General features: G+C 46.3%; 1 protein-coding gene and 1 long non-coding RNA gene across 2 annotated transcripts in view; one reads left to right on the forward strand and one right to left on the reverse strand.

Moving 5' to 3' along the window:
- GARS1 (glycyl-tRNA synthetase 1) overlaps positions 1-742 on the reverse strand; it is a 40143-nt gene extending 39401 nt beyond the window's left edge. Inside the window, exon 1 of the mRNA XM_049714848.1 lies at positions 455-742. Coding sequence (XP_049570805.1) covers positions 455-676 — 222 coding nt within the window. The 5' untranslated portion in view covers positions 677-742. The remainder of the gene's footprint in view (positions 1-454) is intronic.
- Positions 701-16534, forward strand: part of LOC117201358 (uncharacterized) — a 70934-nt gene continuing 55100 nt past the window's right edge. The window contains exons 1-2 of the long non-coding RNA XR_004483374.2: positions 701-1912; positions 2697-2923. This is a non-coding gene — a long non-coding RNA (uncharacterized LOC117201358). The remainder of the gene's footprint in view (positions 1913-2696; positions 2924-16534) is intronic.

A 16534-nucleotide genomic window follows, 5' to 3' on the forward strand; every position in this document is an offset into this window, starting at 1 on the left:
AGAATTAGGAATCTCGCCACCCAGGAAGCACAAAGAACACAGCAGGGACTGGAAATCTTCAGTTGAGGCTATTGAGCTAGGACAGGAGGAGAAGCAAAGGGTCACAGATCCCAGCGCCATCGGAGAAGCAAGTGGTACGGGCAGTAACAAGGATTGGGAAGGGAGAACATATCGCATGAGGAGGGAGGCAGAACGTCGAGGGATCCGAGGAAATCACCCCAGGAGAGGGGAGGACAGGGGTCCACCGGAGGGAAGGTGGCCGGCGCACGCGGGGACTTGGGTCCAACGTGGGGAAGGCGAGGAAGATGCCTAGAAACCAAGGGCTTCCAGAGAATGAAGGAGAGGGATAATCGGTGAGATGGACCGGTGCCCGGGGAAGAGAAAGAGAGGAGGAGAAGGAGGGGACCAAGGAGAGGAGAGCCGGGGCTGAGGGGAAGGCGAAGAATGCCGGTACCTGCTGGCGCACCGCTAGCCTGAGAGGTGCCAGCACCTCCTCAGCCCCCGCACCATCCATGCTGCTCCGGGAGGCGGCAGCGGGGAACGAGGTCGGGGCGCGGGCTGGCTTGCTGATGGGCCGGCAGGGCAGAAGAGGAGGCCGGGCCGGGAGCCGGGGCGGCGGCGACAGCAGCAGAGCGGCGCGTGCGGCTCTAAGCAGCGCCCGGCGCAGAGAGGGCATGAGACCGCTGCCCTGGGAAGTCCGGAGGGGGCGGCGGCGGAAGCGACGCGCGCGGCCAGGCCGGGTGCATGATGAAATCGCCGCGTAAACGCCGCGGTGCGCGCGCAGCCGCACATTCCCCACCCCCGACGCGGCGTCGGGTCGCCACCAGCCGATTCGACACAAAATCCCGGAAGGACCCGGAGTCCCTCAGAGACCCGAGAGGGCTTACCCCACAGTGGGCGCACGGGAGGGCTGCGAGGTCCCAAGTAGAATCCCCCCCAGCGAACAGATTTGCACGATTATGCGTCAGTGGGCCTTCAAGGACGCAGCTCCATCCGACACATGCTGACCGAAACTCACGAGGACCTTCAGAGCACAGGCTTGTACAGGGGCACTGACGCCCTGGCTGACCGACGGGAGTACACACTTCTGTTTGTGTTCTTTCGCCCCCTGGTTCTTAAAGGCTCATTAGACATCACATCAGATAAGGACTTAGACTCAGTGTTGCTCAGCTCAGATGATCCTCCGATAAGGAAACAGATCGAGAGGTTAATGATTTGCCCACCTTCACCCATCCATGCCTTCCAATGTCAAGACAAAAGTTGGGGAAAGGAAGGGGAAGAATGACGGGCTTTTTGGAGAAGATCAGTGCTGACCAGCCTTTGAAGGGCGAACAAGATTTGAATCAGCAGAGATGAGGAAAGTCTGGGAAAAGATAATGTGCCAGAGAGTGGAGATGAGCGTCCAGGTGCCTGGGATTCCCTCTGCCTGGCCTTGCTTCAGCTGACCTCCCTCTTGTAGTTAGGCCCCCGCTGATGGACCCTCCGGAAATGGCTTCTTCCCTTCCTCCTGCCCCAAGGGCGGGTTGGCTGCAAAAGCTGGATTCTCTTTCTACAGAGGGAATAGAAAAATAAAGAATGTATTAGTTATAGAAATAGCATTGCACACAGCCACCAGAATGCCTAAAATGGAAATGATGGAAAGTGCAAAGTGATGCTCTGGGACTCTCTCACACAGCTGAGAGGAATGTGGATTTGTACAGCCACTTTGGAGAACTCTTTGACAGTGGCTACTGAAGCCAACCATACACACCTTATGGGTGACCAGCAGTTCCACCCTAGGAGTATACAAGAGTAGACAAGCTCAACAGAGTGAAGTCACCTTTCCCAGAACTGTGAAATTTCATATTACTTCTCTTCCTGTTCCGGTTTGTGGTTCTGGAGAAGTACACACAATTTCCCATGAGCAGAGCAGGTACAGAAGGACCTTCTGCAATATTAAACAATTTGTATTTTTAAAACTTTTATTTCAAGATTTGATATTTACTAATCAGAATTTTTATTTGGCTTTAATAGGTAATTAAAAATTTTTTTTTTTTTTTTTTGCGGTACATAGGCCTCTCACTGTTGTGGCCTCTCCCGTTGCGGAGCACAGGCTCCGGACGCGCAGGCTCAGCGGCCATGGCTCACGGGCCCAGCTGCCCCGCGTCATGTGGGATCTTCCCGGACCGGGGCACGAACCCGCGTCCCCTGCATCGGCAGGCGGACTGTCAACCACTGCGCCACCAGGGAAGCCAAAAAATTTTAATTGAAGTATAGTTGATATACAATATTATATGTTACAGGTGTACAAGAGAGTGATTCACAATTTTTAAAGGTTATACTCCATTTATAGTTATTATAAAATATTGGCTATGTTCTCCGTGTTGTACAATATATCCTTGCAGCTTATTTTATACCTAATAGTTTGTACCTGTTAAGCCCTTGCCACTATATTGCCCCTCCCCCTTCTCTCTCCCCACTGGTAACCAATAGTTTGTTCTCTATATCTGTGAGTCTATTTCTTTTCTGTTATTGTTACTAGTTTAATTTTTTAGATTCCACATATAAGTGATATTTTAGTTTTTTGAGAAACCTCCATACTATTTTCCACAGTGGCTGCACCAATTTACATTCCCACCAACAGTATATGAGGGTTCCCTTTTCTTCACGTCCTCACCAACATTTGTTATCTGTATTCTTTTTTTTTTTTTTTGCAGAACGCGGGCCTCTCTCTGTTGTGACCTCTCCCGTTGCGGAGCACAGGCTCCGGACGCGCAGGCTCAACGGCCATGGCTCATGGGCCCAGCCGCTCCGCGGCATGTGGGATCTTCCCGGACCAGAGCACGAACCCGTGTCGCCTGTATCGGCAGGCGGACTCTCAACCACTGCGCCACCAGGGAAGCCTTGTTATCTGTGTTCTTTTTGATGATAACCATTCTGGCAGGTGAGAGGTGATATCTCATTGTGGTTTTGGTTTGCATTTCCTTGGATTAGCGATGTTGAGCATCTTTTCAAGTGCCTGTTAGCCACCTGCTTTTCCTCTTCGGAGAAATGTCTATTCAGTTCTTCTGCCCATTTTTTTAATAGGGTTGTTTGGGTTTTTGCCTTTTTTTTTTTTTAATCTTGAGTTGTATGAGCTGTTTATATATGTTGGATATTAACCCTTTAACAGTCATAGCATTGCAAATATTTCTCCTATTCAGTAGGTTTCTTTTTGTTTTGTTGATGGTTTCCTTTGTTGTGCAAAAGCTTTTAAGTTTAATTAGGTCCCATTTGTTTATTTTTGCTTTTATTTCCTTTGCTTTAGGAGACAGATCCCAAAAAAATATTGCTACAATTTATGTCAAAGAGTGTTCTGCCTCTGTTTTCCTTTAGGAGTTTTGTGGTTTCTGGTCTTACATTTAGGTCTTTAATACATTTTGATTTTATTTTTGTATATGGTGTGAGGGAATGTTCTAATTTCATTCTTTTATATATAGCTGTCTGATTTTCCCAGAACCATTATTGATGAGACTATCTTTTCTCCAGTGTATATTCTTGGCTCCTTTGTCATAGATTAATTGACCGTAGGTGTGTCTGTTTATTTCTGGGCTCTCTATCCTGTTCCACTGATCTGTTTTTGTGCCAGTACTATGTTTTGATTATTGTAGCTTTATATAGTAAAGTCTGAAGTCAGGGAGCATGATTCCTCCAGCTCTGTTTTTCTTTCTCAAGATCGTTTTGTTTATTCAGGGTCTTTTGTATTTCCATACAAATTTTACAATTATTTGCATTTTTAAAACTTTTATTTCAAAATTTGATAATTATTAACCATAATTTTTATTTGGCTGTATTTTAAAATTTATTTATTTTTGGCTGTGTTGGGTCTTCGTTTCTGTGCGAGGGCTTTCTCTAGTTGTGGCGAGTGGGGGCCGCTCTTCATCGCGGTGCGCGGGCCTCTCACTGTCACGGCCTCTCTTGTTGCGGAGCGCAGGCTCCAGACGCGCAGGCTCAGTAGGTGTGGCTCACGGGCCCAGTTGCTCCGCGGCATGTGGGATCTTCCCAGACCAGGGCTCGAACCCGTATCCCCTGCATTGATAGGAGGATTCCCAACCACTGTGCCACAAGGGACGCCCCTTGGCTGTATTTTAAAGGTAATTTTGAATTTATATTAATAGTTTTCAATATGAAAAGCAGTTAAAATTTTTATACATACTCTTAGTTACATTTTTGTGTATGTTCAAATTCTGTACACTTTGAATACAGTTACATATTTTTAAAACTTCTTTAGGTCAGTAATGTCTCATCTGTGTTCATGTGAGGATAGTCTCATCACTAGTCTCCAAATCTATCCTTTCCCTGCTCCAGTTCATCCTCCCCACTGCTGCCTCAGTGAGTATTTCTAAAAGACAAAGCTGTGCTTGTTGCACCTCTGCTCAGGACACCCCATTAGGTCCACATGGCCCTTAGTAGAATTTCCTCAGTGGTTTTCCTTAGGAAACTACTTCTGCAAGACAGTAATAATGACTTATATTCTTTGAACGCTTACTAGGTAACAGTTAGTGTTCTGAGTTATCTCGTGTAATTTACTCACCAATCCAGTGAGACAGGCTACATAATAATTCCCATTTTACAAATTCAGGATTCAAGACACTAAGATATTAAACAGCTATGGTCACACAACTACTGAGAGTGGAGACCAGAATATGAGGCTGGGGCAGGGAGTGGAGGGGAGTGGCAGTTTTGCCGTGCAACTCACGAAGCTGGTGAAGCTTTTAGTGAGCATGGGAACCTCCTCGTTTGGATGCACTCTCTCAAGGCTCTGGAAGAGGCCCTAGCACTGACTACACATGGTCATATTTTTTTCTTTCTTTATTAAAGTTCTTTATTTGAAGGAGTGAAATTTGCATACATTGTAATGTACAAATCTTAAGCATAGTTCAATGGATTTTAACAAAGGAATTCCCACTTATAACCCACATCCCAAACAAGATAATGAGCATTTCCCTCACCTCACAAAGTTCCCTCCTGGGCTCTGTTAATACCCTCTATTGTTTTGTCCATTTTCTATTACATTGATTTCTACTTTTATCTTTATCATTTTTCCTTTTACTTAATTTGGGTTTAAATTGCCCTTCTTTTTCTGGCTTCTCAACGTAGAAACCTAGATAATTTATTGTAAACCTTTCTCCTTTCCTAAATCAAACATTTAAAACTATAGATTTGCCTCTAAGTACTGTTCTAGTTGAATCCCCAAAATTTGATTGTTGTTTTTATTTCCATTTAGTCCAAAATTCTAATTTTCCTTATGATTTCTTCCTTGTCCTATTAGTTCTTGAGAGGAGCATTATTTAATTTTCAAATAGTTGGGGCTTTTAAACATATCTTATTATTTTTAGAATTACTTTCTAGTTTAATTCTTCTGTGGTCTGGGAAAAACTTTTGAAATTTGCTGACTCCGATCAGTTTTATGACCCAACATATGGCATACCTTGCTGACCGTTCCATGCCTTAAAAACAACGTGCAGTATGCAGTTGTTATGTTTAGTGTTTTATAAATGTCAGCTAGACAAGGTGGTTCATGATGCTGTTCAGATCCTCTTCATTATTAATTTTTTTGTCTACTGGTTCTATCCATAACTAAGAGGATGTGAAAATCTCTATGATTGTGAATTTGTCTATTTCTCCCTTTAGTTCTGTCACGTTTGCTTCACATATTTTGAATTTATTCAGCACATACACATTTGTAATTGTTACATCTTCTTGCCAAATGACATTTTTGTTATTCTGAAATGTTCATCTCTAAATATACCTCTTATCTTTAAACCTATTTAGTCTCATGTGAGTATAGGCAGTCCAGCTTTTTTATGATTAGTGCCAATGGCCAATGCAGAGCTGAATCCTCCTACCATAAGCCAAGTGACTGAGCCACCTAGGAAACAAGTTCCTAGCCCCAGTCTGGCTTTCAGATGACTGCAGCACCAGCCAACATCTTTTTTTTTTTTTTTTTTTACATCTTTATTGGAGTATAATTGCTTTACAATGGTGTGTTAGTTTCTGCTTTATAACAAAGTGAATCAGTTATACATATACATATGTTCCCATATCTCTTCCCTCTTACGTCTCCCTCCCTCCCACCCTCCCTATACCACCCCTCCAGGCGGTCACAAAGCACCGAGCTGATCTCCCTGTGCTATGCGGCTGCTTCCCACTAGCTATCTACCTTACGTTTGGTAGTGTATATATGTCCATGCCTCTCTCTCGCTTTGTCACAGCTTACCCTTCCCCCTCCCCACATCCTCAAGTCCATTCTCTAGTAGGTCTGTGTCTTTATTCCTGTCTTACCCCTAGGTTCTTCATGACATTTTTTTTTAATTCCATATATATGTGTTAGCATATGGTATTTGTCTCTCTCTTCCTGACTTACTTCACTCTGTATGACAGACTCTAGGTCTATCCACCTCATTACAAATAGCTCAATTTCGTTTCTCTTTATGGCTGAGTAATATTCCATTGTATATATGTGCCACATCTTCTTTATCCATTCATCCGATGATGGACACTTAGGTTGTTTCCATCTCCGGGCTATTGTAAATAGAGCTGCAATGAACATTTTGGTACATGACTCTTTTTGAATTATGGTTTTCTCAGGGTATATGCCCAGTAGTGGAACTGCTGGGTCATATTGTAGTTCTATTTGTAGTTTTTTAAGGAACCTCCAAACTGTTCTCCGCAGTGGCTGTATCAATTTACATTCCCACCAACAGTGCAAGAGGGTTCCCTTTTCTCCACACCCTCTCCAGCATTTACTGTTTCTAGATTTTTTGATGATGGCCATTCTGACTGGTGTGAGATGATATCTCATTGTAGTTTTGATTTGCATTTCTCTAATGATTAATGATGTTGAGCATTCTTTCATGTGTTTGTTGGCAGTCTGTATATCTTCTTTGGAGAAATGTTTATTTAGGTCTTCTGCCCTTTATCAAAGATAAGGTGACCATATGTGCGTGGGTTTATCTCTGGTCTTTCTATCCTGTTCCATTGATCTATCTTTCTGTTTTTGTGCCAGTACCATACTGTCTTGATTACTGTAGCTTTGTAGTATAGTCTGAAGTCAGGGAGCCTGATTCCTCCAGCTCCGTTTTTCGTTCTCAAGATTGCTTTGGCTATTCGGGGTCTTTTGTGTTTCCATACAAATTGTGAAATTTTTTGTTCTAGTTCTGTGAAAAATACCAGTGGTAGTTTGATAGTTTGCATTGAGTCTGTAGATTGCTTCGGGTAGTAGAGTCATTTTCACAATGTTGATTCTTCCAATCCAAGAACATGGTATATCTCTCCATCTATTTGTGTCATCTTTAATTTCTTTCGTCAGTGTCTTATAATTTTCTGCATACAGGTCTTTTGTCTCCTTAGGTAGGTTTATTCCTAGATATTTTATTCTTTTTGTTGCAATGGTAAATGGGAGTGTTTTCTTGATTTCACTTTCAGATTTTTCATCATTAGTGTATAGGAATGCCAGAGATTTCTGTGCATTAATTTTGTATCCTGCTACTTTACCAAATTCATTGATTAGCTCTAGTAGTTTTCTGGTAGCATCTTTAGGATTCTCTATGTATAGTATCATGTCATCTGCAAACAGTGACAGCTTTACTTCTTCTTTTCCGATTTGTATTCCTTTTATTTCCTTTTCTTCTCTGATTTCTGTGGCTATAACTTCCAAAACTATGTTGAATAAGAGTGATGAGAGTGGGCAGCCTTGTTTTGTTCCAGCCAACATCTTGACTGCAACCTTCTGGAAGGTCCTAATCCAGAACCACCCAGCTAAACTGCTCCCATATTTCTGACCTACAAAAACTGTGAGGTAATAAATATTTGTTGGTTTTCTTTTTTGTTGGTTTTCTTGGGGTTTGGGGGGTTTTTTTTTGGCCCTGCCCTGTGGCTTGTGGGATCTCAGTTCCCTGACCAGGGATGGAACCCAGGCCCCGGCAGTGCAAGTGTGGAGTCCTAACCCCTGGACTGCCAGGGGAGTCCCGATATTTGTTGTTTTTTAAGCTGATAGATTTTGGGGTCATTTGTTACACAAAAAATAGATAACTAATACAGAGTTCTCCCCTGAATTGACCATACAATCCCTTTTCTTGAGAAGTGAGTGGCCAAACTGTTGGCCTTCAAGAGACCTTGTGGGGCTTTGGCAGTGACAGTGTCACAGCCGTAAGAATAGTGTCCTCCATGAATCTCGTTACTATGTACAGAAGAGCCAGGAACCTGTCATACAGTTGTTCGGTAAACATTTACCTTTTACTTGAGACGCAGAGGTCTCCAAGGCTTGATTTTCTGGGTCTTCTTCCCTTAGGTGCAGGCAGCTCAAATGGGGGCTCAAGCAGGGAGACGGCCTGAAAAAGATTTTAAATGCAGGGTGAGTGAACACACCCTGTGCTCCGGCTGATCTAGCTTCCTTGCTTCTCTCTCACTGACTTTCTTTTCTGGCTCCTGGGTCATTAGCAAAGTTTTGCCTCAGCCTCCAGCCTGCCTTAGCAAAGGTTTATTTCAGCTTCTGTCCTCTAAGAATAAGGAGGCAAGATCCCTTGAACCTGAGTGAAGTCGTCTATGGCTGAGGCAGATGAGTTTATCATCAGATTAATTTCTGGTTTGATTTTACTGATGTAGAAGCATCAGGAGAAAGAAAACTGCTTCCCTTTTCTTCCCTCCTTGATTCCCAGGGCATAGTTAAAGGAAGACTTTTACCTTCTAACACCGTGAAATTAGGGGGCATGGGGGAAGATGCCCAACCAGGGGCTTGGAAAGTGAGGAGCAGAAGTGGCTAGAGTGGCAGGATTTTCGCTGAGACAGGGAACCAAGGTCTGCAGATCTCAAGGAACGGAGACCAGCAAGTGTTCCGAAACACCGTGCTGGCCACAGTGCCAGGGTCTTGGTGAGAAACACTTATGCAGCACCCCTAGGGAGGCTGGATCCAAGTGCCAGGACTCCTGGCCTTTGAAAGGATTCCTGTGTTCCAACTTGGCATGCAAGTGACCAGACAATTGGCCTTCAAGGGACTTCTTAGGACTCGTTCAGTGAATGTCCCAGCAGAGAGACAGTGGCCTACCTGAACCTTTCATGCTGCTTAAAAACCCTGGCACGTGTCACATAGTCATGCAGTGACATTTACAGAGTGCCTACTAGGTGCCAGACATTGTTCTAGACACTGGAGGGACAGCAATGAACAAGGCAGACAGACTTCCCGTTCACAAGGAGCTTACGTTCTTTGGGACCAGACTGGCAAGATAAAAATGAACTGATTCGTAAATAGTTTCAGACAGTGATAAAGACTCTAAAAATAACAAAGTGGAGAAATTGTATAGAGCATAATCTGAGGTCAAGGTGGTCTGTAGATAGATGGTCAGGCCTCTTTCAGGAGGTGACATTTGAAGGCTATAAAGCTGACAAGGAATCAGCCATGAGAAGATCTGAGGTAATAGCATTACCTACTTGGCCTGTGTAAAGAACAGTAGGAAAACCCACGTGCTTGGAATGTTGTGAGTGAAGAGGAGAGAAGCATGAAATAATATCAGAGAAGTAAACAGAGACCAGATCATATAGACCTTGTTGGCCATGGTTAAAAAAAAAATTATTTATTTTCAGTGCAAAGGGAAGTCATTGAAACATTTGAAGCAGGGGAGTGAATGGTCTGATGTGTCTTTTAAGATGATCATTCTGGCTGTGTGTGGAGATTGGGCTGAAATAACTTAACAGTGGAGGTGGTGAGACCAGTTAAGAGGTAGTTACCCATAGTTGCCCATTAGATTGCCTAGATCAGAGTAGTAATAGTGGTGATATTGAAAGGTGTTGGATTTAGGAAATATTCTGAAGGTAAAGCAAATCATACATGCTGTAGATTAGTTGTGTTGGAGGATGAAGGAGAGTCAGGAAAAGCAAATAATGAAGATGGGCTTGGGCTTCCCTGGTGGCGCAGTGGTTGAGAGTCCACCTGCCGATGCAGGGGACACGGGTTCGTGCCCCGGTCCGGGAAGATCCCACATGCCGCGGAGCGGGCTGGGCCTGTTGGCCATGGCTGCTGAGCCTGCACGTCCGGAGCCTGTGCTCCGCAACGGGAGAGGCCACGACAGTGAGAGGCCCGCGTACCGCAAAAAAAAAAAAAAAAAAAGATGGGCTTGTAGATATTTTAGCGTGAGCCAGTGGGGTAGATTGTGGTGTGGTGTCATTTCCTGATGTGGAGAAAATTGGGAGACATGCAGGGCCCCTACATCAGAGGAAAGGGATCCAAAAAAGAGAACATAGATTAGACTTGAGGAAAAACACGGTGAGTAGGACAGGAAAAGCCTTCAGATGGAGAAAGTGAGAGGCAGACACGGCGTGAGATTAAGGGACCCCCCTTCTATCGGTGTCTGTTTTTCTGTGAAGGGGTAGGTAAAGTCATTTGTTGAATATGAAAGGGAAAGTTGCAGGGCTGAAATGTTGAAGAGGGTGGAGAAGGTTTGGAAAAGCCCTTGTGAAGAACAGTTAGAGTAACCCTGTTGGGGAAATGTGGACAGGTGTCAGGCTGGTACTGGAGGCCCAACCAAAGGTGAAGACTGTTATGAGTTGAATTGCACCTCCCCCCAAAAAAGTATGTTGAAATCCTAACCCCTGGTACCTGTCTATATGAAATTAGCAGGTTCTGGGATTACCCAGAGCATCTTTTGTTCAAACAAGTCTGGTCCATCTTCACCACCTGGGTTAAATGACCCCAACGAGAGTTGGGGTAGTCAGAATACCAGGGAGTAGTCTCCTGTGCTAGACTGAGTCCTCCAAGATGCAGACACCAAGATGGGATTGAGTGTGCAAGGATTTTATTAAGAGAAACACCTCTGTGAAAGGAAAGCGGGAGGAAGCCAGGGAGACTGGGAGAACCACCAGACCATGATGCAAGTCTGACCCCAAGGGAAGGAAAGAGGGAATGACAGTTGGGTGAAGCATCCTAACCTGCCACATAGTCTAAGGAAGGTTCAGCAAAGCCACTGGGAGTTCTGGAACGAAAGTTGACAGAACAGGAGTCCGCTGTACTTCAAGGAGCCAGCTGCCTCAGTGCATCAGCTGCACTCAGTCACTGGCAGGGAGCAGCCTGTAGGAGGCGTGCTTTGGCACAAGCTCTGTCATGGATTCCAAAGAGCAGCAGCTGTGGGAGGAGGTCTGTGAGGTGTATTCTTGCCACACCTCCCATCAGACCACCATGTAACCCAGGTTGTTCTTGGCCTTTCTGGATCCTTTGTGTTCTAGCTTATGGAACATGACTAAAATGTACTGTACAGCACTTCCCAGCCTGGCTTAGGAGAACTCCTCTGTGTCATCCTCTACGCTCTTCCCTTTTCTGCTGATTGTCTCTCGATGTCCATATGTTAAAGACGGCAGAGCCTGGTCCCTGAGAGACTATGGGGGACAGAGCCCCTCGCCCCAACCCTTTCTGATAAACTCCGTGAACTGTTGACAAGCAAAAAGTAAGTTTCCATTGCGTTTGAGCTATGATGCCTTCTGGCCTACCTGTTAGAGCAGTAAACTTGCCCTAACTACTGTGCTACCACTGGGCCACGTATGAGAAAGATGGTCAGGGTATCTGGGACACAGGAGAAGGAGGGAGAGGGTACAAAGAGCATCTGACTTACAAAAGTTCTGTATGTACATGACTTCTTAGGAGTATGGAGTTAGGCTATGCTGGGATCACTCACACAGGCTGATGGGGAATCGTCCAGTGAGTGGACTGACTGGCGGTCCTGGTTCTCTTCGCCGGGTCGGTACCTGGCCAGCTTTCTGAGGCCTGTACTTGAAGTAAGGTGCCCACCTTCTTTGCCTTCTCCTTCTCTGGCCATTTTTCCTCCAAGCTCAGCTGTATGCAGGCTTCCCAGGAGCCCCACCCTGGCTTTCTTCGAGCCCGCGCCTCCAGGATCCTAAGAGATGCTTCCCAGACCTTGGTGTGGGAGGGAGGTGGCACACGTCTGGTCTCTGTGTGGCCTTACACAAGGCCTTTCCCCTCTCCAGCCTCAATCTCCCCCACTGAAAAATGGGGGAACTGGCCCTGCTGGCCTCTGGCCCCTGACTGTGTTTACTGTGGGTTTGTGAACTTGCGACTTAGGGAGACAAACCCCTAAGAAATGGAAGGACAGCAGATTTCCCTCTGCCCAGCAGAGGGGAGCATCTCCGCACAAACCAGCAGCTAAGCAGCGTGAGCGCTGGGACAGCCCTATGCAGGCCGAGCTTCTGAGGCCTTCGTGCGGGAAGTAGGCTCTGAGCCAGACTTCTGAGCCCCAGAGACCCAGGCCCCAGAGAGTGACCACAGGGAAGCCCTGGAGCCCCTTCTCAGCCCTTCCTTAAGGCATCCCGACCCTCTACACCTGTCCGGCAGAGACAGGGTGGGTCAGTCCCTAAATATCAGTGGGGCTCTGGCTTTGCCAGTTAGGTGGGGAGGAGAAAGCTTACGCAAGCTGGGAAGACAAGACAGCAAAACCACACAAATTCACCAAAGCTAGTGGCTACCTCTAGGTTGACATGTCTCCAGCTGGACGGGACCTCAGACTCCCAGTTATGGTTTGAATTGTGTCCCTCAAAAAGACAAGGTCACCTCAGAATATGACCTCATTTGGAAATAGGGTCAGGGCAGATGTAACTAATTAAGTTAAGATGAGTTCCTACTGGAGTCGGGTGGACCTCTACTCCAATGTGACTGGTGTCTGTAAGAAGAGGGAAACACAGGGGAAAGATGGCCGCGTGGAGACGGAGGCAGAGATTGGAGTCCTGCTGCCAGAAGCCAAGAAACACCTGGGGCTGCTAGAAGCTGGAAGGATCCTTCCTCAGAAGCTTCAGAGGGAGCACGACCCCACCATCACTTTGACTTTGGACTTCTAGCCTCCAGAACTGAGAGATGATAAATTTCTCTGAAGCCACCCGTTTGGGGGACTTGGTTATGGCAGCCCCAGGAAATAACACACGCCGCCCCGCATTCCTGCGCAGAGGCTGTGCATCCACTCAGTCCCACCTCTGCAGCAGACTTCGTTCCACGTGCACAGTGCTTGCTGTTGCTGCCATTGGTTTTAATTTTGAATTTTTGTACCTTTAGCTGGACCGCTCCTCTGAGTGCCTCACCTGGCACCTGTGGGCATTTGGTCTGTGGTCTCTGTTCCACATGTCCCTGGCATCTGGGAGGGGGAACCCCTCGGCTGCCCTCCAGACCCCTCTCAGCATGGGCTGTTCATTCCGTCCCCAGGCTTCCTGTCCACACGGGGCAACTCTGACCCAGAGAAGGTTTTTACGTTGCAAAAATCTGCATCCCTACAGCTTCGGCCCAGCAGTCCTTGCTGTGTCCTAGGGCCACTGAGAACCCTCTGCTCCCTCTGCCTTTAGACATTTACGCACAGGAGGCTCATCCCCTTAAAGGTTGTCTGGTCCCCGGTCCCTCAGAACGCCCTCATTGCTGTGGTTTCCTGACGGTCGCCTTACCTGGACAAGCTCCAGTTGTTAAACTTCTCTTTGTGGTTAGGGACCAAGACTAGACACAATACACCTGGTATATGTTCTAACCAGAGTCAAGAGGGCAGGAGCATCACCTGCCTTGTTCTGAACTCAGTACCTTTGATGATGCAGCCTGAGACCATCTGAAAGGCTGTGACCATTGTGACTCCAGGGGAGAGATGAGAGACGGTGTGTTCTTTGGTCCGAGAACACTTCCACAGGTACAGGGGTGTGGTGTGAGGATGCTAAACTGCCTGCTGGAGGGAAAAAAATGGTATCCATCTGGGTGCTCAAGACAGAATTCTTTATTTTATTGGAGTATAGTTGATTTACAGTATTATGTTAGTTTCAGGTATACAGCAAAGTGATTCAATTGTGTATATATATATTTTTTTCCAGATTCTTTTCCATTGTAAATTTATAAGATACTGAGTATAGTTCCCTGTGCTATACAGTAAATCCTTGTTATTTGTCTATTTTATATATAGTAGTGTGTATATGTTAATCCCAAACTCCTAATTTATTCCTCCCCTCCCCTTTCCCCTTTGGTAACCATAAGTTTGTTTTCTGTGAGTCTGTGTCTGTTTTGTCAATAAATTCATTCATATTTTTTAGATTCCATATGTAAGTGACATCATATAATCTTGTCCTTCTCTGTCTTACTTAACTTAGTATGATATTCTATAAGTCCACTTATGTTATTGCAAATGGCAATATTTCATTCTTTTTTATGGCTGAGTAATACTGCATTGTGTATATATACCACATCTTCTTTATCCATTCATCAAGACAGAATTCTTGATTCTGAACTTGACATCTTTTTCGCCTTTACCCTTCAAATATAGTTCTTGACTCTTTTATCTCCAAACCTCTCTAAAATTTGTTTCTTCTTTCCCCACTGCCTCCATCATTCCTTACCTGCATCCCTGCAACAGGTTGCTGTCTTCAGACTGGCCCCTTCTAATCCTTTCTCCTTGCTACAATTACAGTGAGCTTCCCAGTTTGGAAATATGGTCATGTGACCTATACATACACACATAGAACCTGCCCACGACTCCCCTTACCCTTGGGGTTAAAATCCATTCTCACCATAGCCTACCTCTCAGCCTCACTCTAGCCAGTCCTCCCTTGCACTCTATGATCCAGCCTTACTATCCTGCAGGAGGCATGGTCTTTCACCTTTGGCCTCTGCACATACTCATATCTCTACCTGGAACATTTTCTTTCATCTCCACCGCCCCCTCACCCCCATCATGCCCCTAATCCCCTTAGTCCTTCCCACCTGGCTTATGCTTTATACCGGGGAGAGTTCTTAGATACAAGCAAGATCCCATTCAGGCTAGCCCAAATGACAGGACACCTACTGGAGGGACAGCCGGGAGTCTCAGCGGGAGCCTGGGGGCCAGGCTCAAGAATGCTCAGACCTGAGACAGGTCTGAATGGCCAAGAAGCAGAGAGTATTAGTCAGGAATCGCTTGACATGAAAAGCAGGCATAATAACACAGTGCTCTGTTTTTCTCTCATCTGAGAAGAAGCCCAAAGGTGACAAGTCCAGGGCAGATGCGAGGCTTGAGGATATTGAGTTCTTTGAGCTTCTCTTGACTTTTCCAGGGCGAGTTCAAGATGGCTAGTGAAGTGCCGAACACCAGGCTCACCTCTTGGGCAGGAAGGATGAGGAAGAAATAACAGAACATGGGCAAGCATAGCTGCCTCCCTCTTCAGGAGCCCTCCCCGCTCAACAACTTCTGCTGACATCCCGTTGACCAGCGCTGGGCCATACAGTGTGATGTTTAATGTTATGTCACCTTGGCTAGGCCACAGTGTCCAGATATTTGGTCAAACACATCTGGATGTGACTATGAAGGAATTTTTTAGATGAGATTAACATTTAAATCCGTCGACTTCGAGTAAAGTTAATCTCCACCATGTAGGTGGGCCTCATCCAATCAGGTGAAGACAGCCTTTAGGAAAAGACTGAGGTCCTCTGAGGATCTGGCCCACAGGCTATAGTTTGGAAGTCTTAGGGTAGCAGTGGGCAAGGAGGTAGAAAGAACAGTGCAAGGGGAGAGAAAAAACTGCCATGAGAGCTAAGGGAATATTGGCAAAAGAGGAACCCTTTAAATCTGCCGAGGACAGAAAGAAGACAATTCTTTGTTGGTACTTGACAGCTTACCTGCCTGGGCGAAAAGGGCAGAAAGGTCTGCGTAGCTGGAAAAGTGTCTCGGCCCTCTCAGGGTTAGCACCACATCCATCTTGCTGGATTTGCAGATCCTGCTGGCCAGATGCCCAAATGCAGTCAGCTCACTGTGCCTTGTTCCTTTTGGAAACAGCAGTTGGAGAAATCTCTCTCTCAGCACCATGGCAACCAGATCGCATTCTCCTCTCACAGAAGAATCACAAGTGCGCCCCTGCAGACATTGATCCATTTGTGTGCACTGAGCTCCTTTCAAGGCCAGGCCCTGTGCTGAGTACTTGGAACACAGAGATGTATAAACCAAAGTCCCCAATTTAAAGGAGTCCACGGGCTGGAGCAGGAGACAAGCCTGCGATGGCAACAGTGTGATAAGTGATTGACCGAGGAAGGAACACACCAAGTGCCGCGGGAATCGCTTCTCCTCTTTGGATCAAGAAGCTGGTCTGCTGGGCCTCTCTGAAGAGCTGAGCTCGAGCTGAATTTGGGAGAATCAGTCAGACTTGGTCAAAAGGATGAGCGGGGGAAGCTTGAGAGCACCTTTAAGGAGCAGCAAGCATGGCCTGAGACTAGGGCCCTCGAGGGTCCCAGAGACAGACAGGGAGAGGCCCACGGCGCTAAACCAGAGTGCTCTGCCCACACTGCTCTCACTGGGTCCACCATCAGCTAGCGCCCAGTCCAGGGGCCATTCTCCAGCCCATTTTTTTAACCCCCTTCCTTCTCTCTCTTTTTTTTTCTTTTGGCTGCGCCACGTGGCTTGCGGGATTTCAGTTCCCCAACCAGGGATTGAACCCCAGGCCCATGACAGTGAAAGCCCAACTCCTAGCCACTGGACCACCAGGGAACTCCCACCCCCTCCTTTCTCTTAAAAGATCCTGTCTTGGA

This window comes from Orcinus orca, chromosome 9 (assembly GCF_937001465.1).
Source record: "Orcinus orca chromosome 9, mOrcOrc1.1, whole genome shotgun sequence".
Classification (NCBI taxonomy): Eukaryota; Metazoa; Chordata; class Mammalia; order Artiodactyla; family Delphinidae; genus Orcinus; species Orcinus orca.